The sequence below is a fragment of the Gadus macrocephalus genome, chromosome 22, assembly GCF_031168955.1.
Source record: "Gadus macrocephalus chromosome 22, ASM3116895v1".
In the NCBI taxonomy this organism is placed as follows: domain Eukaryota; kingdom Metazoa; phylum Chordata; class Actinopteri; order Gadiformes; family Gadidae; genus Gadus; species Gadus macrocephalus.
This window is the reverse complement of record NC_082403.1, coordinates 18,940,759-18,967,909: the sequence shown is the minus strand read 5'-3', so window position 1 is coordinate 18,967,909 and position 27,151 is coordinate 18,940,759. Positions and strand designations below refer to the sequence as shown.

Genomic DNA, 27,151 nt, shown 5'->3' with positions numbered 1-27,151 from the left:
GTTCTGATTTACAATGCTTCTACCCGTGCTTACACTGATCTAGAGGTCATGGGAGGACTCTGGAACTGCCAGTCGGCGGTCAAGAAGGCGGACTCGATTTCAGCCTACGCGTCCCTCATGACCCTTCACTTCCTGGCCCTGACAGAGACCTGGATCACTCCAGAGAACTCTGCTACTCCTGCTGTCCTCTCCACCGTCTTCTCATTCTCACACACCCCTAGACCATCCGGGCGAGGAGGGGGGACCGGACTCCTCATCTCGCCCATGTGGTCCTACCAGGTCCTTCCACTAGAATACTTGGCCAGATCTGCATTTGAACTCCATGCTGTCACGGTCACCATTCCTATCAAGCTCTCCATTGTGGTGATCTACCGTCCTCCAGGTCCTCTCCGTGACTTCTACGACGAGATGGATGCCATCCTCAGCTGCTTTCCTGAGGATGGCACCCCACTCGTTATCCTCGGCGACTTCAACATCCTGCCAGAGAAGTTGCACTCACCTGAACTAACCAACTTTTTCGCCACCTTTGACTTAACACTAACCCCTTCTCCTCCCACACACAGGGCCGGGAACCAGCTTGACCTAATATTCACCAGGTCCTGCGGCACCTCTGCTCTCTCCGTTACCCCACTCCCTGTGTCTGACCATCACTTTGTTGATTTTTCTCTCCCCTTGAAATCCCCTCCCTCCCTCCTCTCTAGTTCCCACATTGTCACCACTCGCCGTAACCTCAAATCCCTCTCTCCCTCTACGTTTGCCTCTACTGTTCTGTCTTCGCTTCCTTCTATCGAACGATTCTCTCAACTATCTACAGATGAATCTTCAGACACTCTGCTATCCTCCCTCTCCTTCTCCTTGGATTCCCTCTGTCCCTTCCACTCCAGACCAGCGTGATCCTCACCGCCCCCGCCTTGGCTGTCCCATCCTCTGCGGTCTTGTAGAACAAAGCTGCGAGCAGCTGAGAGGAAATGGAAGAGATCAGACTGTCCTAATGATCTATCTCACTATCTTTTCCTTCTTTCAGATTTCACCTCTTGTGTGTCAACAACCAAATCTGCCTTCTACCGGAACAAAATCAACTCCTCTGCCTCAAACCCCAGGAAACTGTTTTCCCTGTTCTCGTCCCTCCTCAACCCTCCCTCACCCCCACCTCCTTCCTGCCTCACTGCTGATGACTTTGTTAACTACTTTACCCAGAAAGTGAAGGACATTAGCTCCTCTTTTATCCATGCCTCCATTCTCCCTCCTCCCATCCCCTCCTCTGTCTTTACCCAATTTATCCCTCTCACCTCTGACGAGGTCAACAGAATAATAACATCTAACCATGCCACCACCTGCCCCCTTGACGCTATCCCCTCCTCTCTCCTCCAGGATGTCTCAAGCGACATTCTGCCATTTCTCACATCAATTATCAATTCCTCCCTCACTTCAGGCATTGTTCCAGCGTCTTTCAAGACTACCAGAATAAAGCCTCTCCTCAAAAAAACAACTCTTAATACCACCGACATCCAGAACTACAGACCGGTATCTCTTCTTTCATTCCTGTCTAAAACACTGGAACGTGCCGTTGCTAACCAACTGTCCTCCTATCTCTCATCTAACAACCTCCTTGACCCTCACCAGTCAGGCTTCAAGAAGGCACACTCCACCGAGACGGCTCTCCTCGCGGTGACTGAGTCCCTCCGTGCTGCCAGAGCCTCGTCCCTCTCATCGGTCCTCAATCTCCTCGACCTGTCCGCAGCATTTGACACGGTGAACCACCAGATCCTTCTTGCCACTCTTGCCGAACTTGGCATCGCTGAATCTGCTCTTTCCTGGTTCACATCCTACCTGACGAACCGCACCTATCAAGTGACATGGAATGGCTCCTTGTCCAAACCTTGCACGCTTGAAACTGGTGTCCCTCAAGGCTCTGTACTTGGGCCTCTTCTGTTCTCCCTCTATACCAGGTCTCTGGGCTCGGTAATTGCATCCCATGGCTTTTCCTATCATTGCTATGCTGACGACACTCAGCTATTTCTCTCTTTCCCCTCATCTGAGAAAACCCTGATTGCAACACGCATATCGGAATGTCTGGCGGACGTCAGCACCTGGACAACTGCCCATCACCTGAGGCTTAACCTCAACAAAACCGAGCTCCTCCTAATCCCAGGGAAAGACTGCCCACACATGGACTTACTGGTCACCGTCGAGAACATCACTGTATCTCCCTCTCCAACTGCCAGAAACCTCGGGGTGGTACTGGACAATCAATTATCCTGCACTGCAAACATCACTGCGGTTGCCCGATCCTGCAGATTTGCACTTTACAACATCCGCAGAATCCGGCCCTTCCTCACAAGGGAAGCAGCTCAGCTTCTTGTCCAATCACTGGTCATCTCCCGTCTCGACTACTGCAACTCACTCCTGGCTGGACTTCCTGCCTCTGCGATTAAACCTTTGCAGCGCATCCAGAATGCGGCAGCGCGCCTCGTGTTCAACCTACCGAAGTTCTCCCATGTGACCCCCCTCTTCCGGGACCTCCACTGGCTCCCTGTAGTAGCTCGCATCAAATTTAAGACGATGGTACTGGCATACAAGGCAGTCGATGGAACTGCCCCTGCCTACCTCCAAGCATTGCTAAAGCCACACACCCCAGCTCGATCCCTCCGCTGAACTACCTCAGCTGGACGTCTGGAACCACCATCGCTAAGAGCTAGCAAAGGCCGTTCAGCAAAGTCACAACTTTTCTCGGTTTTGGGACCTCAGTGGTGGAACGAGCTCCCTGCCGCCCTCAGGACCGCAGAGTCGCTCACTATCTTCCGAAAAAGACTCAAGACTCACCTGTTCAGAGTCCACCTCGACTCTGCATAGCCACCTTCCCACTTCTGACCACCATTGTACATTGTACTGTATTGTATTGTAGTACTTAACTGTGTAGCAACTGCAGTAGCTGCTATCATGGCTGTAACACGGGGAATTGATTGACCTAGCGATCGTGGTACTTGCACTTGGTTCTATGAACATCCTTTCTGTACCAATAGCGATATATTGATGCACTTCTTATGACAAATGTACTTATTGTAAGTCGCTTTGGATAAAAGCGTCTGCTAAATGCCCTAAATGTAAATGTAAATGCTTCTGATTCACATCTTTCATATCGCCTGGCAAGAAATCCTTTGGTTTTCACCGTGGAACTTTATTCAAAGTGAAAGCACATGGCATGACACTGTCATGAACATCAAATACACTTGATTAGTATTATGACTGTTGTCATTAAGTGTTATTTGTTTTTGTTATCCATCCGTTATAAGTATTGATAAAGTGTATTAGATGTTCATGAACGATGTTATGTAATAGTTAAGACAGTATCATGGCACCCTTATGTAAGTACCTTCAAGTGAAGTGTAACCAAATGTTTTAATGAAGTTTAATGTTTCTGGTGGTGAAGCATGTGTTTCTGGAAACTACAAAACAAATATATTTCTAAAGACATATTCTGTAAAGTTTCATCTTCTTGTTTTGGTTGTATCGCGGAATGTATGCTCTGGGATTACCACGCATACATTTTGGAATTCGTGTGAATGCGCAACAGTTGTCAGATGAGCATACTGCTGGCTTAAGGTTACTGTTGTGGCCGACGAGTAATTATTTATTATTTTTCAAACATTCAGTTAGACCGCCACAAATTAATCATTAGCTGCCTTGTACTATTCCTGTCCTGTAAAGTCTTTTTCAGGCCCTCACGCTGCTTATTTTTAACGTTGTTTTTTTGTGTAATTCACCAACCAGTAATGTTCTGTTGTACCCTGTCAATCAGTCCCCCTTACAAAGTGGTTTGAAAAATTATATTCTATTTTGTCAAGGTGGCAGTGGCAAGAGTAAAATTATATCCCTACCCCAGGGGACACAGGGGTACACGGGGAAGATCCTAAAAACATCATCCAACAGCGGAGAGTATGTTTTATAGTACCGCTCTAGGAGAGCCTGGATCTGAAACCATTGGCACATACTGCTGTGGAATTCCATAAGATTCCAAAGCACACAGATTCCTTCCCCACCATATCAAATTATGCAATGCAAGTCTTTTTTTTGTGTGTTTTTGTGATGTATTCCGCGTTACACTATGGTGCAAAGTCCTTTTACTTTTTTATTGTTTCAGAAAGATGAGCCCAACCTTATTTATGACGATGACGAAGACGACGCCGAAGACACAGCAGCCGCCAAAGACGTAAATGATGACGTCATTGCCATAGTAAGCTTCCACTGATGTTTTAGTTTCATACATAATAATACAATTCAGGAAAATAATACAAATCGTTGTTTGATTAAAAAACATCAGCATTGCTGGCAACATTATTTTTGTTTAATCATACAGTTATTTTTGACCCTCTCTTAGCAGTCATGTCAAATTTGTGGGGAGGACTTTGCTGTTGACTACTTGCCTACTCATGCAGCATGGTGTGATAAAAGGTATTGAAGGCTGGAGTACGAGAAATGTCATGATTCAGTGTATGGCTTTGCCCATGTAATTGCAAATTTTACTGTATTTCTGTGTCTCTTGTTGGGTTGTTTATTTTGGGTTTTATGCGGTTGCATGTTTCCTACAAATGTAACAACACAAGAAAATTAGGATTCGATATCATTGACATTCCACGTTTCTTAATACCTAATCGATATCCTAGCTTTTAGTGTCAAGTGTCATGTAGCTGTAAAGTGAATAGATTAAAATTGTCAGAAAAGATTTAGAGAATCTGCGTAGCATCTCAAGTATTACATATAAACAAAACACGCTACCCACCATATTTTAATACTTTGAATACTTAGAAAAACAACATTTATCTCTACATGATAAGGCCAATGCCTTCATGCTCTACCCAGCCTCAAATCCAGGGCAGACTTGAAGGAGTGCAGGACAGAGCTGAAGGAGTGGAGTCGTTTTTTTCTACATTTTACAGTTACAGTAAATATGATTTACCCCAATGTAGAATTGCTATGAATCAATTTCTTCCATTTTCTTACACCAGACCCCAAACATTGACTGGGCAAGACCTTATCAGGCCAAATTACAAGGTACAGTCAGAATCGGAATGCGTTTTATTGTAATTGCATCTAAAATGCAACAAAATTGGAGCACTACATTGAAAACACATACTCACAATAAAAGCAGTTAAGGGTTGATATAGATAGAATTTAATGCCTTTAGAGACCTTTAATTGCCGTAGACAGACAAAGTCATTTGTTGATATCTGAAAATTACCCTACATTGTCAATGTTCCACCCATCCTTTCCAATGGCTAAATACAGGGATAGCAAAGGACAATGGACCCATTTCTGTAAGCATAGCACACTGGTTTGGGCCAGACTTTTCAACATTGTATCATGTTCTGGCTGGTGGCACCCCACAAACGGCCACCATTGCCCTTGAAGACATAACTGACATTGATGTTCGAGAAACCATTGGACCAGTAAGTAAAGGGGAGTGCACAATGAATACATTGGTTTACTTTTGTCATTTCTTTACTGTGCTGGCAAATGCTAGATTGCTTGTCAATCTCAATTGATACAGAGTGTGTTTGGAGAAGTAAACTGAACTTTCAGGGACCAATTTGTAATATGTTGATATCAAATGTTGCTGACTTCATACTTTTTCTGTCCAAGCTTTATGAAGTCTGTGAGAGCAACAATGGGAACCTCACAACTCTATCTGTGAAGCAGAGGGATGTTATAAATAAACTCGCTGTGGAAATGGACTACTCAATTTTGAAAGAGACCAACCGCTCTTGGCTGCTGCATAATCTCCTTCAGGATGCAGTAACTCCACATTTACCAGTCTAGATTTAAAGGTCCTATGACATGTTGATTTTTGGGTGCTTTTACATAGGTCTTAGTGTTCCCCTAATACTGTATCTGTAAGTCTCTTTGCATGCATGGTTGGTGCATGGTTAGTGCATGGTTGTAGGAGCATAACCGAACCTTAAGCCTTTCCAGGAACACCAAGATGGAAAAGCCCCTATAACTGTTGCAGAAACTTTTCAAATGTTTGCCAATATAATATATCTTTTCAGAGCCCAGCAGGATTTTCACGCTGTGCTGTATTGTATGTTGATATGAGCCTGGATTTGTTTCCTCTATGAGTGTGTTAGCAGTTCATCATGAAAAACATAACAGTGATTCTAAGTCAGATGCTCCTAAATGCAGTTAATGCTTCTGGAAGACTGTTGAATATGTAGGGAAAGTATCTGAACCTGCGGTTTCTCTCACACTATTAAAAACATATCAGTTGGGTAAAAATAACCTGTCTCAATAAAGAACAGCTGAAGCAGATCAAGCAAGGTCTGAATGAGACCTATGTTCTGGACTTGTGGGAAGCAAGACCTGATGCCATCACACAAGTGTTCCCATCCGAGGCCGAGGCTACCTGCAGTCCCGAGGTAATAACTCTTATTTTCCTACTCATATGTAAAATTACAATTACTATTTAATCATTACAGATGTATTAAGTGCTAATAACTTAATTCTATGAACACATAATGTAAACGGTAGTAAGTAATGCTCATTAAATTAAATGTGTAGCAAAAAAGTCAGACCCCATTGAAGAAATTATGACTGAAATAATGCAATGAGTTATAAAGGAATTTGTGTTTTATTCTTCTGTTTTTAACATGCAGTCTCCCAGGACAAGCTAAAAACGCTCATCAAGTTCTGGGTGGGCTGGGAGATCCCAATGACCGATATGAAGGTGGAGGTGGTGGATAACAACAATTATCCAAAGGCATCCACGTGCTTCCGCACACTCCGTGTACCATCACACTACCAGACCTACGATGACTTCAGTCAAAGTCTAGAAATGTGCCTTGGCACCAGTGAGGTTGGGTTTGGCTTAATTTATTGAGTCAGAAATACTCATTCAAGTGCTGTTGCACACATGTTAAAATGAGTCATATTTGCTGCGTTGATTGTTGACTGTCATTGTGATTGTTATATTGCCAAATACTACTCATTCCTGCGCTGCTGTGCACTTTTTTTTGTATTCCACCAAATATCCCTAATGTAATGTGAAGTTTGTTTTATTTTGCATGGGTCATGCGCCCTCAGCGCCTGAGAGGCTAAAAAAGGCCCATTGTCTCCTTCGCACATTATAACTGAGTCTAGGCCGGTTACATACAGTAGTAGTGTATATATAGTCAACAGTTATTTATTTATTAATGCTTTATAGTTTATTTGATGCTAGTGCCTAATGGGGATTTTAATTTGACTGTTTATTGTCGTAGAAACTGATAACAATATCGAGTGTTGAATAATCTCAATTACTCATGGTGGTGTTTAAAGGACGGGTGTGGGAGAGGCAAGGAGGGAATCATCACAGTATACCCACTACAAAAAAGTAGACTTCACCACTGCAATCTTGTCACACCATTCCACAAACCTATCAACATTACTCTGATCGAGAGTAGGGATGGGTCAGAATACTCGATTATTCGTTCCCGAGGGTCAGTCGACTTAACATTTGGACCGTCAACATTTTTTCCCATTCAAATGAACAAGAATTAACAGACAGAACTAATGTTGGACACCTCGAAGGGCATTATCCCTCTTATACCATGGTCACTTGCCAAAGAAAATTAATTAAGACCATTCATTTATATTTTCATGCGTTTTAATCCAAATATAAAGTTTTTCACAAGCCATAACTATGTTCTCTATACATTACAAGACGTTTCAATGTTGTAACACCCATCTCTAAAGCTCTGGGAGCTGAATGATCAGAGAATCACTCATGAAATGAGGGTACATAATCTTATATATATACCCTAAGCTTTGCATGTACTGCACTGCAGCCATGTATATGTCCACCCCCATGCATGTGGACGGTGCCAGTGGGTCCACTGCTGCATGAAGTCCCGCAAGTTCCTCAGGCCTGAGAGGGTAGTCACTCTCGGGCACATGGACACCACAGTTAGGATCCGGAATGAGGCCACTGTCCTCCCAGTCGATGTGAGGAATGTGTAAATCCTGCAGGAAAAGTTGTATATTAGCTAAAGTGAACCGAAACAAACTTGTTAGGGTTTAGATTTAGCTCAGCGAGCAAGTATAGTAGACACACCTTGAAAGCCACCTGCATGCGCCAAAGGCTATGCGTCAGCGGCGACACTCCCGAGGCTATGTCAAGTGCTCAATGGACAAGCATGAGTACTACTAGCCTAGCTATCTGGTGATCGCGTAGCAAATTGTAATTTTACCGGTACAAACCAGCACTTGACACATATTTTCGAATCATTTGGGCGGTTGGGGGCATTCAAACTATTTTCGAATAATTGGGGGGGGGGCAACTTCACACAGGCGGCGCCGCATCCAAGACATTTACAGACAAGTTATGGCGACCATTAAAATACATTGAAGGACATTTGCAGCATGTTAATGCAATACTTTGGGGGGAATTCACTTGAACTAAGTCATTTCATTTAACATAATGTAGGATACCCACCTCCGTCCAGTAGGACGACTTCTTCACTTCTCCAGAAAGGAAGTATCCCACGCAAAGAGTGTGCTGCGATCTTTAAAGGTCCAAGGCTGCGATGGGTCCCAGTGTAATTTGAAAAATGCACCCCTGCCGGCGACTTTCATTGGATTAGGAAATTATGGGCAGAACTATTTTGTCCTCCCGCCCACAGACGCTCTGCTTGCATCTACGGATACAAACTACTTTTGCTACACATGTACCACCTAGACGTGTTGCAAAACTACCTGCGAAAAAACCCACAGCTGAGACTTGCAGGAGCAGATTCGAGCAGTTGTAACGATGGACTTGTGCTCGCTCATTAAAATGCTGAATCAACATAGCATTCTGTAGCCTATCATTTTATTTGTGAGGACATTTTTTCACAACTTCTGATGCATTAGTTCACATTTGGGTTTACGAATGCACACTTTTGGGCATGTTCTCAGATTTTGAAACACGGGTGTGCGAATGTGTTTTGCACCAACTGGGCTGCAACGATTGTAGCAAAAGTGTCAAGTGTATAACTCTTTGAAGTTGTAATGCACAGGATAGGATTTGTGCACCTGTAACACAGATTTGTGAACTCATAGACGCTATTTTGTGTTTACAATGGCAGAAAAAACATTTACGACTTCAAATTTACTGTTACACATTTGTGACTTTGTAGAGTACACATGCAAAATAAATATTTACGACTTCAAATTGAATGTGACTTTAGTGAACGCATTCAAAATCTGCAGTTACAGGTGCTAAAGACTTTTGCTACAATAATACCTTCATAGATAGGGCCCTAAGTCATTAGATCTTTAGATCTAGGCTTTCAAGAAACACAATCATGCACAATCAAAATTTGAGTAAATACAAAAATATCCACGTACGGTATGACCTAGTTCCTAAAAAATAAGTGGAGTGGAGGGTAGTGCAAAAAAACTAAAAACCCCTAGATGCATCTCAGAGATACACTGACGTCGTGCCTTCTAACTTAGACCTCATCAAGTTGAATTCGACAGCGACCTGTCGAATGAGCTGAATCAAACACACAAAGGGAGGTGGAGAAGAGCGGGGAGGTGGGAAAGAACCAGTGCAGGACTCACGGCCAGGTGCAGCGGGCTGACGGGGGCGCTGCACTCTGAATCACTCAGCAGCTCCAGTCCAGATGTGTCCATCAGCTGAAACCGAAGGGGAAACGCACTCAGCACAACAGGCTGCAATACTCACTACATTCCTAGCAGAGGGTGTCGACGTTGCCCTTTTGCTCACTGTCTTGTAAAACCGCCCAAACTCACCACATCCAGGGGCGTCTCACTAGCGATCTGAAACAGAAAGCGACACAAAAGAGCGATCATTGCGACTGGTAACGCGCTTGATTACTATAATTACAACGTGGTTAGGGTTAGGGTAAGGGTTAGAACCGACACACAAGAGCGTTCATTGCGACTGGTAATGCGCTTGATTACTATAATTACAACGTGACACTGGGAGTTTAGGCAAGCAGTGTGTTGGTGGAGCAGCTCGCACCAGTTCCAGGCACAGCGTGTGACCGTAGGCCGAGGCGTAGTGCACAGGGCTGAAGCCGTGGTGGTCTCGCACACCTGGGTCCGCATCGTTCCTCAACAGGTACTCCAGGCACCTGACACACACAGAATACTATTGGAGAACGAGCAGTGGGGATAGGACATGCACTGGAGGGAAAAAAGAGAATTTAAGCACTTTTCAGTTACGAGCAGATTCCATTGTAGAAATTCAGCACACACACACACACACACACACACACACACACACACACACACACACACACACACACACACACACACACACACACACACACACACACACACACACACACACACACACACACACACACAGTACTGACTTCCCGGCTGCGTCTCCGGCGGCTGCGTAGTGCAGGGGGCTGCAGCCCCTCTTGTCCAGTTCTCTGACGCTGGCCCCGGAGCCCACCAGGGCGAACACACAGTGGTAGTTACAGTTGGCCGCAGCGTAGTGGAGCGGGGTCCTGGGGGGGACGGGACAGAGAGGTTCTGGTTGAGGTTGTGATTGGCCGATAGGTTGAACGCAACTAAAAGGAGTGTCTGGGGACTGGTTACTTCTGAGTGTTGGAAGTGTTTCAGTCCATTACATGGGGAACTGGAAAGGGAAAGGTAGGAGGGATGGTACTTGTAGACAAATAGGGGTTGGTGTTGGGGGCGAGACAATATATTATATTGACAGCAAGTATTTAAAATGGGCACTGCGGTCCAAATTCACAATATTGGACCGAGTGGTCAGCACCTGATGGCTCCTCCCCAGACTCAATGCTCTCGCAGGTTGCCAGGTTAAGGGAAGTGAAGAAACGCCTTATATTTTGAGAGAAGCACAATTATTATATTTTGACAATAACAAGCACGGACGAGTCCTAGACTTCAGCCTCTCACACGTGCACCAAAAGTCTAATGTATTCGTTTGCAATTCATTAAAACAGCTGATGTGCCATCAATCTTAAATCCTTCTGGGCTCCAAGCCGTCTCCTTCTTTCAAATGCAACTCCAAGGCTCACCTGTGTTTACCACAATCTCAGTGGATTACTTGCATTTTTTTTTTTTCACAATTTCTTTAAAACCTGGTGACCCTGGGTGCTCTGAGAACAGTGAATCACAACATACAGGCCAAAACAAAAACAAACATTCCGACCCAGGACGGAAATCTTAAAGTTGACCATTCTGGCTGTAGCATTGTCGTCGGAGGATGAACAAAAGAAATCGGCAATCTTATGTTTTATTTGCTCTGGCTTTTCCGACTTGCCCTCCTGCCCTCCCATTTGTGCATTGGTCGACAGCCCCACCCATCTGAACGCACACAGAGCTTGTAAGAAATCATGAAATGTCCAAACAGGTAGTGTCACCTTACTTCAGTACATCCCTCATACATGCACGTAACAATAATACTATTGTTGACAGAGCTTACCGGCCAAAGTTGTCCCTCCTGTTGAAGTCTGCTCCCGCGTTCAACAGCAGGTTCAAACACTCCACATTCCTAGAGGGTGGGGTCAGAAAGAAGATGGTGTTATGTTATTATTTGTAATTTATTGTTTAAGTGATAAGATACAGACCTAAATAAATAAGTTAAGGATAATGTTTATAGAATAAAAACTGTCTTAGTGACCGACAGGTGGGTTGAGCTACAGCGACTGACCCTCCTGCTGCAGCAGCATGTAGACAGGTCCTTCCGAAGTCATCCGGGGTGTCTATGTCAAAGCCTGCAGAAAAATGTCAAGGATGATTTATTCACAATTGTTTCCACACCACACTGTGTGTAGCATTGTTTGTGTGTGTCTGTATGCAAGTGTGTGTTTGAGCATTTTTGTATGCGAGTATGTGCGTCTGTATGCAAGTGTGTAATGCATGCAAGTGTCGCTATATGCGAGATTAAGTGTGCATGTGTGTGTATGTGTCTGCGTGCGACCGGGTGCATGCGTGCGTGTATGTCTATGTCTGTTTATATCCCTTTGTCTCAGTCTGTGTCTGGGTGTGCTTGCGTGAGACCTGAAGGGAGCAGCTTCCTGCAGCAGTGTGAGAAGCCGCTGAGTGCGGCGAGGTGCAGGGGAAACATCCCATGAGATCCTCTCCTGAAACACAGACAAACAACACACCGCTAGAGGTAGTGGCAAGAGAGGGCTGCTTCTGTGCTACAATCCTTCACTCCTTTACAGGGACAGATACACAGAGAGATGTGGAGACAGAGGCAGAGAGAGAGAGTCAGAGTGAGTTAGAGAGAGAGTCAGAGAGAGAGAGTCAGAGAGAGAGAGAGAGAGAGAGAGAGAGAGAGAGAGAGAGAGAGAGAGACAGAGACAGAGAGTCAGAGTTAGTTAGAGAGAGTCAGAGAGAGAGAGTCAGAGAGAGAGAGTCAGAGAGAGAGAGTCAGAGACAGAGAGAGAGAGAGTCAGAGTTAGTTAGAGAGAGAGTCAGAGAGAGAGAGTCAGAGAGAGAGAGAGTCAGAGAGAGAGAGAGAGAGAGCGCGAGAGAGCGAGAGAGCGAGAGTGAGAGAGAGAGAGACAGAGAGACAGAGAGAGAGAGCAAGAGAGAAACACGGTGTGTGAACTGACTTGGCGGTGGCGGCGCCGTGGTCGATGAGGGCGGCGACCACCATCTGGTGGCCGTGGCGAGCGGCAAGGTGGACCGCAGAGTTCCCGCTCTTGTCTTCCAAGTCAAGCTCCGCACCTAGACACACACACAAAGACACCATTTAGAAGGCCTCAAAGAGACTAGAGAGGGAGAGCCCCGGCTCCTCCTAGCTGAGTGTTGATGTGTCCCTGACAAGCTGGCTGTCGCCTTGCATGTCAAAAGAGCGGTAGTGCACAGGGGTGCACTATTGTCAAAAAAGTGCATTGGGGGTTAGCCAACTTGCTCAGGAAGGCCTGACCATAACGGACTGACTGATCCCATATGAACCATATGGCTTGGAGTCAGGTTGAACACCCTAGCGACTAAATAACCTTGCTTCCATTGCAACACACACACACACACACACACACACACACACACACACACACACACACACACACACACACACACACACACACACACACAGTTAACAGCTGGAAGAGTACGGGCCAGTTGGCACCAGCTTTGAGAATGCACAAAACATAGTCTAGTTTGAACGTAAGTGTTTATTAAAGTCAGTTAGACATACTAAATGAACACTGGTTGAACCACAAATACTAGTTATTAGGTAGCCCTTATGGCGCGTTTCCACTGCAGGGTGCGGTACGGTTCGGTTCGCAAAGGTGCGGTACGGATTGCGTTTCCACCGCCAAATGTGGGCGTGACCCGGACTGAGCCGTACTCGTTTTGCCCTCGTCTTCAGTACTCCTCCGTTGGGGTACTGAGACGCCTGAAAGGGTGCCGGAAAATTCGACCTACACACCCCCACCGTTGATTGGTCGACAGAATCGTCACTTCCGGGTGACGTGGGGATAAAAACAAACAAACAGTAGCCTCGAGGTATTATTCTTTACAATGAACATGTTGCGTAAAACGGGGCATGTAAAACGCGACAATAACGTACAACTTTTCCATTGTTTTTATTGAGCAGGCTACACTGTGTCGACATGCTATGATGTCACGATGTTTACGTAGCTGCCGCGGCGATCGACATCCGGCCAACCATAAAGGGTACTGTCGGCGGTGGAAACGCAACCTCGGAACTGAGCTGGGCTACACTGCCCCCTCCCTACCGGACTGAGGCGAACCGTACCGCACCCTGCAGTGGAAACGCGGCATTAGTGTGGCACACATTCCCCCGTTTGGAGGGACTCGGACGAGTTCGGAACAAATCAGTTTTGTGTGTTTCCTGTGTTGGAAGCTTTCGGAACCGCGCACACAGTGTCTTGTCCGATTCAACATGCAAAGTCTGAGAGTGTTGGAGTCTGAGGATCGGAGCCTCTGATTGGTTGAGCGCTGCTAGCACACGCTATTGTATAGTTGGTGTAGGAGCCAGAATGAAGAAGGAGAAAAGTTTATTTTATTTTGTAATTCTTGTGTTTCTCTGAGTCATCTCCCTCTAGTGGCTGGACCATGCGGGTGACCTTGACGCCTATATAAGGGCGACCCTACCTGGGGGGAGGGGCTTGAGCAGGAAGACACAGGCCCCGTTTACACGAAGGGAAAACGCAGATATTTTCACACGGTTTGGCCTCTCATTTACACGAAAACCCAGTTTTTGTCACAGAAAACGATCATTTCTAAAAACCCCGGCCAAAGTTTCTGAAAACGCCGGTTACGTGTCGTCGTGTCAACGGGTAGAAACGGGGTTTTAGGTTCTGAAACGTCACATTATGCGCCAGGAAATGCTTAACGTCATATGAGCGCCCTATGTTTACAGTTTGTTTGTTACAGGAAGACGCTCATGTTATTCGTTGTTGTTGATTCTGAGGATTCTGATTGGCTTGCATGGCTTTATCCTTCTCCCTACACTGCCGCCCATAGGTTTGGCATAGTTATAATGTCCCAACGGCGTAATTATGAGTTTTGATGTAAACGACAACTTTTTTGAAAACGATGTTGTGTGCACAATGTTATTTTTGAAAACGGAGGGGGGGAAATATTTGTTTCTATAAATACCCTGCTAAGTATAAACGTGGCCACAGTCTTTGACCTTGTGCCAGAGAACCAAACTGAACCCCATGATTATCTTTGCAATCCTTATGTTGACCTAACTGCAAGAACTTTTGAGTTTTGTATTTTCATTGAGTCTAATTAAACCCATTGGAATTTTCAACTTTAAACCGCACTGGACCTGGATTTCTTTTGATTTAGTACATCTGGTATAAGCGTCAGACTTTCAAGCTCAGCCACACAGTGGTTAACAACGGACAAGAGTTAACCACAACAGTTGGCATTAGTCTTCGCGGTGTGTACAATGCAACTTTTCTGCCGAACAGGTCAGACGAGGGGCAACGGAGTGGTCGGATAAAGGCAGTTGGCCGTTGGTTCTGGCCTGGGCGGTGTGTAGGCCCAAATTGTTGGGCCTGCTGTTACCAAATTACACCAACCCTAAGAGGTTGTGTGTGAAAATTCTGTAACAATTGTGTATAATTATGGGGGTCGGAGGCTAGGATTGTAGCTCAGTGAACACAGATCCCAGCAGCACGCCTCTACACAGGATACTGGGCTGGTTTTACTGTTTAACTTGTGATTGCAATACAAAGTTATTCTAGAGTTCATGAGTGCAACAAAACATACAGACGATTTCAACTTTCATGCGAGTCAATGTCCTCCTCTCTGGTCTTCTAATGCTCTCCCTCGTTTACACAATAGCTTGTTGTTGATTCGATACAACTTGGGAGTGCTAATGTTGAGGAGACAACTAACTGCCTACGCTCAAAGTTTGCATCACGAAGTTGTTACTAGGCTGGACATTACACGTATTGGTGGTGCAACTGAAATTATTAAACAGCTAGTTTGAATCAAAGTAGGACTTGCTAGGACTTTAGGGACTGACTAGCGGGTGCATAGCTGACAGTGGCTTCGCCCGTACACCTGACCTCGGTTGACCTCTCACACTGACCTTGGTTGACCTCTCACACTGACCTCGGTTGACCTCTCACACTGACCTCGGTTGACCTCTCACAATGATCAAGGTTGACCTCTCGCAATGATCACAGTTGACCTCCACATTTGATGGGTTCACCAGTAGCACCTTGTGTGTCTCACCGTTCTTAATAAGGGACTGAGCACGAGAGAACCTGCCGTGGGAAGCGGCCATGTGGAGGGGAGTCTTCCCGTCTTTACTCTGGAGGCAGAGAGAGGTAGAGAGACTTAGATAGAAACAGGGGGAGTCAGTGACAGAGACACAGACAGAGACAGAGAAATACCGAAAGAAAGAGTAAAGAGAAACAGAAATAAAAAGAGTGACAGATGGAGTGAGCAACACAGCGGCAGAGAGAGAGACAGAGGCAGAGAGTGAGAGACAGTTTGGTTCCAGGGTTGAGATGGTGAATGAGCCATTTTCCCGGTATATCATAAGCAGCATGTGGTCGGGTGACTCAGTGGGGGAACCACTGATCTGTGTTAGAGATGGAGCCCACCAGCTTCACACACACACACACACACACACACACACACACACACACACACACACACACACACACACACACACACACACACACACACACACACACACACACACACACACACTATGAATGGTCACTTGAGGGACTGTGTGGACACCATTTCAACTCAAGAATCTGCTTATAATGCGTGTGTGTGCTACTGAGGCACACGTCAACAGCCACAGGGTTCCTGAGGACGAAGCATTTATCGAAGTGTGACTGTGTGAATGTGAATATGATGACTGAACGTCTAATCGAGCAGTGTAGTTATGGTGAATGATTCTGTACCCACTCTGGGGTTGACGTGAGCTTTGTTGGCCAGCAGCAGTTCTTGACACAGCGCCCCCTGGTGGGTGGAGGCGGCAAAGTGCAGTGCAGTGAATCCCTGCTTGTTCACCTGGAACAGGAAGGGGAAGTAAAATAACTATGGATGTTTTGTTTTTCTGCAAACGCACACCATCATGTGAAGCAGTGGTTCTCAAACTAAAACAAACTATTTAGCTTGCGAGCCCTAAAATGACTTTTAGGGCCGATACTTGCGAGCCGACACAACTCACACAGAGACAGACTGTTACTAGCAGGGTCATGTTAAAACTACCAGACATAAATTTTACTTATCAGAGACACTATGAACTTTGGCATAGGTATCAATCATTTTCTGGTGATCTTGATGTCACATGCTGTTTCATTGTATACCGAGACTTTTCTTTTAACATTTCTGAAAGTGTTATCCATGACAACGGGAGGCGTCTCAGACTCACTTGGTTGACGTTGGCCCCGGAGGCAAGGAGTTCATGGACCACCACGTTCTGTCCGTTATAACAGGCCACATGGAGCGGGCTGTTACCTAGGCTATTCACATCGTTGACCTACACACACACACACACACACACACACACACACACACACACACACACACACACACACACACACACACACACACACACACACACACACACACACACACACACACACACACACACACACACACACACACTTTAGAACCATATGGCTACATTATAATGACCAAAATATCAAAGCGAGGCTGCGACTGGTTATCATATTTCCTTGAGGGCTTCTGTGTTTCTTCTTCGCCAACAATTACTGGCAGGAGAAACACCTGGCTTTGTCCTTAAAACGTAATATTTAAACAATTCCACTAACCCATACTCATTCAAAGGGAAGTAAGTGTTAACTACACTATTCCAGCTTCTAGAAAGTACAGATACTTTATAGATTTTATTTCCTTGCGAATGGTGAATCTACTAATTAGTCTTACAATGATTCAAACTATGCTCCGGTGTGAACTGCTCTTGCCCGTGACAAGACGCACAGGCACAACAAATAAACAAACTCAACATTCCAAAACAGAATTTTAAAATGAACGACAAGCAACATCTCCTAAATATCTTTGACCTGGGAATAGCTAGAAATATGTATTTCTATGAAGGTATTATTGTACCAAAAGTCTTTAGCACCTGTAACTGCAGATTTTGTTTGCGTACACTAAAGTCACAAATGTGTAACAGTACATTTGAATTCGTAAATATTTTTTCTACCATTGTAAACACTAAATAGGGTCTACGAGTTCACAAGTCTGTGTTACAGGTGCACAAATACTATCCATCCAATACACGGAATGTCCGCTGGTGACGCCACTGAGGCTATAGTAGGCTAAAGCCTATAGTAGGATGCTCTTAGCATCCTAAGAGTACCCCTGGAGTCCTCGTTAGCTGCGAGCGTTTTCACGACGTTCATTACCAACGATGCTTTCGGGAAACGGTATGAAAACTGTACGATGCTCGTACGACGCACTTCACGATACACTTAGGCTAACAATGCTTTCGGGAGACTGGGCCCAGGGCTGATTGAGGAGACAAAGGAAAGGTGCTTCTGGTTTGACCATAGGTAAGTGGAAGATAACCCTATTTCCCCAAAAGTCTGAGTTCTTCTTTGATCAACGACGTTCACATACATTGGAAACACTGTGGACTTAACTCATTCATTTATTCACATGCCAGCAATCCACATGAATGGTATATGACTCATGTGATTTAAATACGTCCAACACCTTCGCCAAAGAGGTTATGTTTTTTGCCTAGTATTTTTCTCTGTCCGTCTCTGTTAGGATGGCTATGGGCCAAGAAAGAAGTGATTCACTTTACATGCCAATCAGCCAACACGGTCCGTTATAGAAAATACAAACGTTGTTTTCTATGGAGAGTGTGTGTGTTTGTTTAATCAGATCAAGATGTATGTGCTTAAGTTTCAACAAACAAACAAAATGAAATGGGAAACTGTCGTATAGCCAACCAGCTTCAAAAACACGAAATGAAAAAGAACAAAGTGTTTGTGTGTGGTCGAGTCACCGGTTTTTCCAAGTCATTTTATGTCTTTCTTACACAATAATACTCAAGTAGTTCTAAAGTAGGGAGTCACGTTCGAGTAAGCTACACATTCCGTGAACAAAACCAGAACTTGCAACGCAGACGCCAAAAGACGATTTTATCTGAAAAACCTCAGCTCAGAGCCGGCCGATTGGCTCCCTTCCAAGCCACGCCCACTTCTGGTGAGTGGATTTCTTGGCAGAGGAATGTGCTCTACTGTGGGAGTGTGTGTGCGGGCTCTCTTACCGGGACCCCCAGGCCCAGCAGATGATGCAGGATGGCGGCCATGCCGCTGGAGGCGGCCGCGTGGAGGGGGGTGAAGCCCTGCTTGTCCTTACAGTCCACCTCCGCCCCTCGGACCACCAGCAGCCTCACCACGTCAGCCTGACCTGGGAGAGCCACATGGAGCCACATGGAGACAGAGAGAGAGAGAAAGAAAGTAAAGAAGAGAGAGAGACACACACACACACACACACAACGGGACGAAGATAGATAGATACGGTGAGAGAGGAAAGAGACAGATTGAAAGATACAACAAAAGAAGAGGATGAGTTTAGAGGGAGACCAAGGGAGACAACAAGAAACAGACAGATGGGAAGAATCGGGAAGAGCAACTCAAATGTCATTATCACAATGAACCCGTCTGTTGACAAGGGGGTCGAGGCGAGACGGGGGGAAAACTCTCCATCTGACACAGATCCAGATCCATACGTTTAGTGGAAGCGGCTAGATGAAGCAAAACAAGGTCTGGGCGCTAACAGAAAACACACACATGCTCAGCTTGAGCACGAAAACACGTGTGTGCGTTTGTGCGTGCGTTTGTGCGTGCGTGTATGTGCAGGGGCCGTACCCATGTAGGCTGCCCAGTGAATGGCCCTTCTCTCTTTTTTGTCCAAGGCGTTGATGTTGGCCCCTCTGGACAGCAGCAGCTTCACCATCTAAGGGAACGAAAGCCCTTCAGATTCACACATCTACTCCGCACATCGGTTTCAAATAATCAACAAACAGTTCTCAGTAAAATCACATGTGATCGAGTACAGGTCAGATGCAGGAGTTTGTAATGTTTTGGTAAAAATATAAGATTTGTAAAGATATCTAAAATAAAAATATCTAAATATACTTATTTTGAGCTGCTAGGAACATGATGAATGGAGGGAAAGAAACATTTGATATACACAGCTATGTGTTACAAATACTTGGTAACACACAAATACTATGTAACACTTTGTTGTTGTTTGGTTAAAGGTTGGGTATGGAATTTGCTTTTTTGGCCATTTTTGCAAAATTACTTGAAATCCTTATCATAACCCACTTACAGCCACTGAGTTAGAAGTACTGACATGACAATTAAACAAGTCAATCATCTGTGGAACGGGCAGGGCTCGAAAAACTCCAGCCAATGATTTCCAGAGCCACCGAGTTGCATTGGACAGTAAGTACGTCAATCAAACGGTCGCACTGCACTCCCCCTCCCCCGCTCCCTGCGCGACCCCTTCGTGCACGTACTCAAAGCTCGTGACCCAGAGCAAGCTTCTGTTTGTTGTTATCCTGCGGTAGCTACTGGACTCGCTCTCGCGCATCTGTGTTCACTCGTGCATGATTGCGCGTCTATGTACTTGGAATGGGTGGAGTCAGAGTCAGCGTTGAAGGAGAGGGGGTAGGACCATTTGAGTTGTTTATTTTCAAAATCTGCTGACGTTTCGCAAATCCCATACCCAACCTTTAATGTCCCCGGCCCCTAAACTGAATGTGTAGCAAGGATTACGGATTTCTGTGTGGGGTACGGAGGTCTGTGTGGGGTACGGAGGTCTGTGTGGGGTACGGAGGTCTGTGTGGGGTACGGAGGTCTGTGTGGGGTACGGAGGTCTGTGTGGGGTATGGAGGTCTGTGTGGGGTACGGAGGTCTGTGTGGGGTATGGAGGTCTGTGTGGGGTACGGAGGTCTGTGTGGGGTATGGAGGTCTGTGTGGGGTATGGAGGTCTGTGTGGGGTACGGAGGTCTGTGTGGGGTATGGAGGTCTGTGTGGGGTACAGAGGTCTGTGTGGGGTACGGAGGTCTGTGTGGGGTACGGAGGTACAGAGGTCTGTGTGGGGCACGGGGTCTGTGTGGGGTACGGAGGTACAGAGGTCTGTGTGGGGTACGGGGTCTGTGTGGGGTACGGAGGTACAGAGTCTGCGGGGTACGGAGTGGAGGTGGAGGTGAGGGTGGGTATGGGTGGGGCCGACCTCCAGGTGTCCGCTGAAGGCCGCGTGGTGCAGCGCGGTGCGGCCCGCCCGGTCTGCCACGTTGACGTTGCTCAGCAGCGGCACCAGCGCCTCGGCGCAACGCACCGCCTTGTTGCCGGCGGCGACGTGCAGCGGCGTCTGCCAGTTCTTGTCGCGGGCGTTGACGTCGGCGCTGTGCTTCAGCAGCACAGACACTGCCTCCTGGGGGGGGGTTAGGGTTTCTGTGAGTGAGTGAGTGAGTGAGTGAGTGAGTGAGTGAGTGAGTGAAGGAGTGAGTGAAGTTTATATTAGCTACAATCAGCCTCAACCTCAATTTTTTTGGAAAGAATAAGCAAATTCTTTCAGAATCCATGTTCTTTCTAAAATGTACATTAAATATTAAAACATAAGTATACGTGTGTGTGTAGATTGTCTGCATTTACTGCAGTTTGGTGCAGCATTAACTAAGGCCAACACTGTACAAATGGCATTAGGTAATCAAGAGTGTGTGCCTTCGATAAATAATTATTATGAAGTAGCCACACCATAATTGATAATGAATGAAATGTGGGTTTAAGTGTGTGTGTGTGCATGTGCGTTCGTGTGCGTGTGTGGGATTAATACCTCACTACAAGAAGCGACAGCTCGGTGAAGAGGAGTCAACCATTTGTTGTCTTTGGCATTAACTCTGGCTCCTGAGGCGCAGTGAGAGAGAGAGACGGTTAAAACCTGTTAGGGGCAGTCAGAGACGGGAAGACAAAGATAGAAACCGGTGTGTTGAGGAGACGCATGTAAAGCATGGATCTATCTGGGTCAGTGAAGAGAGGCGAAGCTTCCAGAGAGTGAAAGGACTTCCTCCGTCTCTGTTGTGTGTGTGTGTGGGGGACCCCGTTAAGTCACAAAACCCTGGGGTTATAAGTGCCCAGGGGTACACCTGTTGGAAGGGTTAAAATAGCCCTCTATACTGCACCTGTCGCTGCACGTCACTGAGAGAACAGAGGAAAGCACACACACACACACACACACACACACACACACACACACACACACACACACACACACACACACACACACACACACACACACACACACACACACACACACACACACACACACACACACACACACACCATCTCCTAGAAGAAAGTGACTCTGGTTGTCTGGGCATGTGCATGAATGCTGAGCCCAACATGCCACTCAACATGTAGCGAGCTAACCAGTGACATCCTGAGAACCATGTGTGTCTGCACCAGGGCACTGTACCAGAAAAAAAGAAAAGAAAACCTTCTTCATCTGATCAAACTTAGGTCATTTTGAATGTCATTCGTGTAGTTTTCCGAAGGTTGGGACTAATCATGTTTTCAAATGCTAGTCGTACGTGTACGGCAAGCATTTGAAAACCTGATTAATCCCATAGCCTTGGTAAATACCGGTTGTTCTTCATCCTCGTGCCGGGCTTTGGTCACTACTTATATTCACGCCCATAATTAACCATGTAAGCTCACAGAACCTCCCCTTAACCCTTTAAACACCACAAGAAATGTGTGAAGGAAATTCACAAAATAGAAATGGAAGATTCAAAAGTTGACGGAATGGACAAGTGAACGGGAAAATCCAAAGACTAAAGAAAGAAGATCTATGGATCACAGAGTGAGACATAAGTTCTTAGGACAGGAGTGTCATCAGGGTGTCAATCAGTCCAGATTTTTTATTTATTCTGTTTATTTATTTATTTTTTACACAATGTCTTGTTTTTTTAAACGATTTATGATGACTATATGCTCTGTAAAGTGACCTTGGGTGTCTTGAAAGGCGCCTCTAAATTAAATGTATTATTATTATTATTATTATCAGAGGAGAGGACACTTCTTGGTGCACTCTGACACGCTCCCTAGACGCTGACGAATGTGGCGTGGGAGGGGCACGGTTCGCCGTAAACTGAGTTGAATAAGCAGACCCTGCACAGGAATTCATCTGAGGTTAAAAGTGTCCTGAAATTAAGTGCTATAAATCAGTGTTCGTTATCAGCGCCACACTGGTCCCAACGGGAGCGAAACAGATCCCGTTCTCCAGAGACATTGGCAGCATCATTGGCAGGGTTCGATAGGGAGAACAGGTGGAGAGGGTTAAAGGGCGAGAGAGGTAGGGTTCAATAGGGAGAACGGATGGAGAGTGAGAGAGGGCGAGAGAGGTAGGGTTATAGCAGCGTCACCTGAGAGAATGAGCAGCTCCATGATCTCGGCGTTCCCCAGGTACGCGGCCGCGTGCAGGGGGGTCCGCTTCTCCAGGTCCTGGAGGAGGAAGAGGGTTGGAGACTTATTACACAACCAATCACACACAACCAATCATCAGGGCATTGTCGACACAGCCGACCGCACAATCAATACACACAAGCAAGTGTAATAGCAGAACAGTGGAAACAGCCAAGTTTGACACCTATGTCTGTGCACACCCCAACACCAACCAAACACACACACCAACAGTAAACGATGTATCTGCTCCTTAGATGCATATATATAGTAACACTATGACGTCAGATGTTTCTGCATGGGAAAAACGTCAAACAATGACCAATCCTCAAACTACTGGATGAGGAATTTACTGTTCTGCAACGGTGATTAGGTGTGTCGATCAGGTGACCCTCTATTGGCTGATACTTTTACACTCAAAAAGTGGGAGGATTGAGAAATGGGTGATGAGAAGGTTTTGATCGCCCTCAATCTCAAACTCTCTGACAGTACAGTATAGCTGTGGTCAAAACCACATAACAAACACCAGTGTGTCTTTCTCTTCTTCAGCATCGAGCCATATAAACGCCTCTACCAGAAGCAATAGAGCAATGCATCGCCCTTTACTCTCATTGCATTGATCTCTCCATCCATCTGTCTCTTTCTCCAACCCCCCCATCCTCTCCTTTACAGTGAGGTAGAGGGCAGTCAGGAGGACGCTGGTATAAACAAACGTGTCACGTGCTCCCGGGGAGCCAATCGCACGAGGGCCAGGCCATTGTTGCTGACTACTGCAGGGAGGACGCATTGATGACCCTAGCAATAAGAGGGGGGGGGGGGGGGGGGGGGGGGGCGGTAGAGAGAGGAAGAGAGAGAGAATAACAGAGGTATATAGGCAGATGGAGACAGGACAAAAATAAAACACACTTGAAAGTAAAATGAACGACAGAATGTTGGGTGTCCGATGGGCATAGAGAGAGAGGGAGTGAGGTAGGAAGGAGGGCAGGAGCGGACCAAAGGTATTCTGATCCATCCACGACCACGAGGCCATTGGACCCAGGATCCTAGATCAATACTAGCACGCTGGCTAATCACTCTCCTCTCCGGTGTGTCACCGAGACAAAAACAGGTCCATCATCAGCATACAATACAAAAGAAATACGGGTTGGGGTTCTGAGATATTCAGAACCCACAATCAAGAAAATGTCCATTTGGAGGAGCACGTTCAAAAAACGATGACAAAAGGTATGAATCTACCACCTGGATGTTGACATCCTCTTTCTTGAAGATGAGCGAGCGAACTTCATTTGCGTCTACCTTGAAGATGGCTTTCAGCAGAGAGGCCTGAACATAGATAGGAAAAAACACAAAACACAAATGTTAGTGTGCGTGTGTGTGTGTGTGTGAAACACTGTAATTTGCAGGGCACTACTCATCTTCCCTCAATGACCTCACAAAAAAAACATGCCATAATCCGTTACATCGCTTGTATAAAACTCCACACAGAACACATCATTGATGACAACACACTAGCAGAAGACAAGTTCCTCGTGCCATATAAACAACTCTCCTGCCAATGATACCACACACACACACACAAACCAGATGTTGGAACCTGTGAGGCATCAACCAAGCCCGAGTTGGCACCCAGGTGTGCACAGATGTGTGGAATGCAAGTAGCACTGTAAAACACAGGGGCCATGAGAAGCATGCAAAACAGTGACAAGCGTCTGTCTGTCTGCACTAAGCACCAAACGGCCATCCATTAAAACATTAAGCACATAATAGAGGAAGGATGAGACGACATGCAGGAACAGGAAGGAGCTCAGAGTCAATGTGAGTCGTAGGTCGTAAGAAGCTGAAATTTATATATTGGTGATTGTCCGATGGAACATGCAGGTCGTTGCCTTACAATCACAGCTCTGAGGTTTGTGTGATTGGGATTGAGCTTTACATCAATATGTTAATGTGATTATTGTGATGACTGTGATACGAGACTGGATATCATCTGGGAACAAACGCAGCTTTACTGTAGTAGGAATACTATTATTGTAAATCTACTGGCCATAACAATGTGCTCGACTGAAATCCAGCAATACCAAGTATCCACAATGTCTTTGGAGGGCGGTTCCCATGTAATAGTAGCTTGATCGCACCTGAAATTCCAAGATTCTTAAGATTTTCAGTTTTGGCTTGTGTAAAAATGTTTATTCCCCTCTTGGGAGGGGGCCGGGGGGCATACTGAGGGTTGTGACCCCTCCTCTTTGGCTCATAAAGAGGCCTTCCCCCTGTAGCCAGAGGCTGTCATCGTAAGGGGAGAATTAAACTATGCCATTCAAACATCCAATGTCCTGCCTCCATCCACCTCCACGCCCCCCGACCCAACCCCCCTCTAAAAATACTGGGGGTGGGCGGCTGAGCGGGGGTGGAGTCGCGTGTCGGCTTCGTGGGTCTCTTACCATAACGACCACCTTACACCTATAGCCAGGGATGAGGCGTCGCTAGAAGTGAGCCAACTGGACGCTGAAACAAGGCTCCTCTTCCCAGTGTTAGCGCAGAGCAACACGGCTCTCCCCCTCCCCTTCACAGACATCTTGCTTCATTAGATCAAAAGGCACATTTCTATGGGTAGGCTTGTTTACAAAAGGAAAACCGGTACTACAGGCGGGCAAGGCAAGCCCTTGCAAGTGCATATCCAGACAAAGCAGGAGTCCTCCTGCTGCCAGGCTAGATGAGCGGTTGTATCGGTGCTACATTCAGCGACAGCGGTCATGTATTACATACGTGCGCCAGTGCGTGTTTTCCTGTAGCGAGGTTATTTACGTAAATTTTTGGTAGTGTATTGCGAACAAGATGTCCTTTGAATGAACCTCAAGCCTGGCAAGGTAACAACTGATGACAGGACTCCTACGGACGCCGTGTGGGGAAGGGAGAAGGGTCATTGCTTTGATTGCAGCCATCTCATCATCTGGGTACAGCAGCGCAGCTCTCACCTTGTGGTCCTGATGAGTTAGAACCCGACGCGGGGCATGATGGGATTTGCGGTCCGGAGAGGATTTTGGTCGAGGAGGTGGTGGTGTGGTCGAGGCGGTGGGGGACTCGTCCTCCTCCACCTCCTCCAGCACCACGATACACACGCGGCTGGTCCGCGCCGACTGCATCAGGAACTAGCGACCGCGCGCGCATACATCAACACACTCCTCCGCACCACACAACATGAACCCAGTGCTGCCCACCCGCCTCTCACACATGTGCTGTGGTCCACAGCTCCTCTCTCTCTCTCTAGTAAAATCCAACACAGATGCACATCCTCCAGAGAAAATCCAGGCGCACCAAGCGCCCTGTGTCCTTATCTGGAAGCACTGCTTGAATGCAGGTCTCTTTCCTCCTCGCTCTCCCTCTTTCCTCCTCTCGCTGCCTCGCTCGTCCCACTCCCCCCCCCCCCCCCCCCCCCCCCCCCTCTCTCTCTCTCTCTCTCTCTCTCTCTCTCTCTCTCTCTCTCTCTCTCTCTCTCTCTCTCTCTCTCTCTCTCTCTCTCTCTCTCTCTCTCTCTCTCTCTCTCTCACGCTCAGTGAGAGGCGGCGGTAATGCAGACAGCAGGGAATTCCTGGTGGTGGCGGCATTGGCTACCGGCATGCGGCAAAAATGTGTCTGGTTGGCGGGCGGCAGCACGCTCAGCGAAGTCCACCACGACTGCAGATAGGCAGACGTTCTGCGCACGCATGCGCGCTCTTTTAGTGGAGAGAGAGCCTGTGATTACCATGAACAAGGCTGGGAGCCGGAGCCACAGAGTGAATATGTATGAGAGATCTATAAAGACAGAGTGCTGAAACCAACTCTTTCAGATAGAAAGGCAGAAAGGGAAGGAGAGAGACAGAGAGAGCAGAGAGGGGGTAGGGGGGAGAGTGAATAAGGGGAAAGGGGAAAGCAGGGCAATGCAGATCAGAGATTGAGAAACAGCTGAATTGTTGTAGGCAGGAACTGGAACCTCTGTCTGAAGAACACCAACCCCGATGGAGACCTGGGGGACAGGAGGACAAAGACAAGGGTGGGGTTGGTGTTGGTGCAGCTGCTGGATCCAAAACTGAGAAAACCCACACCTTAACAAGCAGGAAGAAGAGAGAGAGAGGGAGAGCATTCGGGAAGACAGCGATGAGAAAAGTAATCTACCTAATTCACTTCACATGAACTATAGTAGGCCTACCTGTCCTCTACACGACTACAATAGGACAACACAGTTAGAT

At 46.5% G+C, this 27,151-nt stretch overlaps 1 protein-coding gene across 4 annotated transcripts in view; it reads right to left on the bottom strand.

The window, feature by feature from the left end:
* Positions 1–26,618, bottom strand: part of LOC132450818 (serine/threonine-protein phosphatase 6 regulatory ankyrin repeat subunit A-like) — a 43,082-nt gene extending 16,464 nt beyond the window's left edge. For 2 of the 4 annotated variants that reach the window (XR_009523925.1, XM_060042919.1), the window contains exons 1-18: positions 25,901–26,618; positions 24,168–24,251; positions 22,892–22,970; positions 21,304–21,374; positions 20,701–20,901; positions 19,326–19,413; positions 18,722–18,864; positions 16,850–16,957; positions 16,381–16,485; positions 15,691–15,769; positions 12,582–12,696; positions 12,022–12,104; positions 11,672–11,735; positions 11,444–11,512; positions 10,356–10,496; positions 10,001–10,112; positions 9,769–9,795; positions 9,577–9,651 (exon numbers count right to left, since the gene is read on the bottom strand). Coding sequence is in view for 3 of the 4 variants with exons in the window: in XM_060042919.1 (XP_059898902.1) it covers positions 9,577–9,651; positions 9,769–9,795; positions 10,001–10,112; positions 10,356–10,496; positions 11,444–11,512; positions 11,672–11,735; positions 12,022–12,104; positions 12,582–12,696; positions 15,691–15,769; positions 16,381–16,485; positions 16,850–16,957; positions 18,722–18,864; positions 19,326–19,413; positions 20,701–20,901; positions 21,304–21,374; positions 22,892–22,970; positions 24,168–24,251; positions 25,901–26,068 (1,812 nt within the window). In the remaining variant the exon portion in view is untranslated. The other 2 variants (XM_060042921.1, XM_060042920.1) reach the window with 2 other exon arrangements.
* Positions 26,619–27,151: the final 533 nt, after the last annotated feature.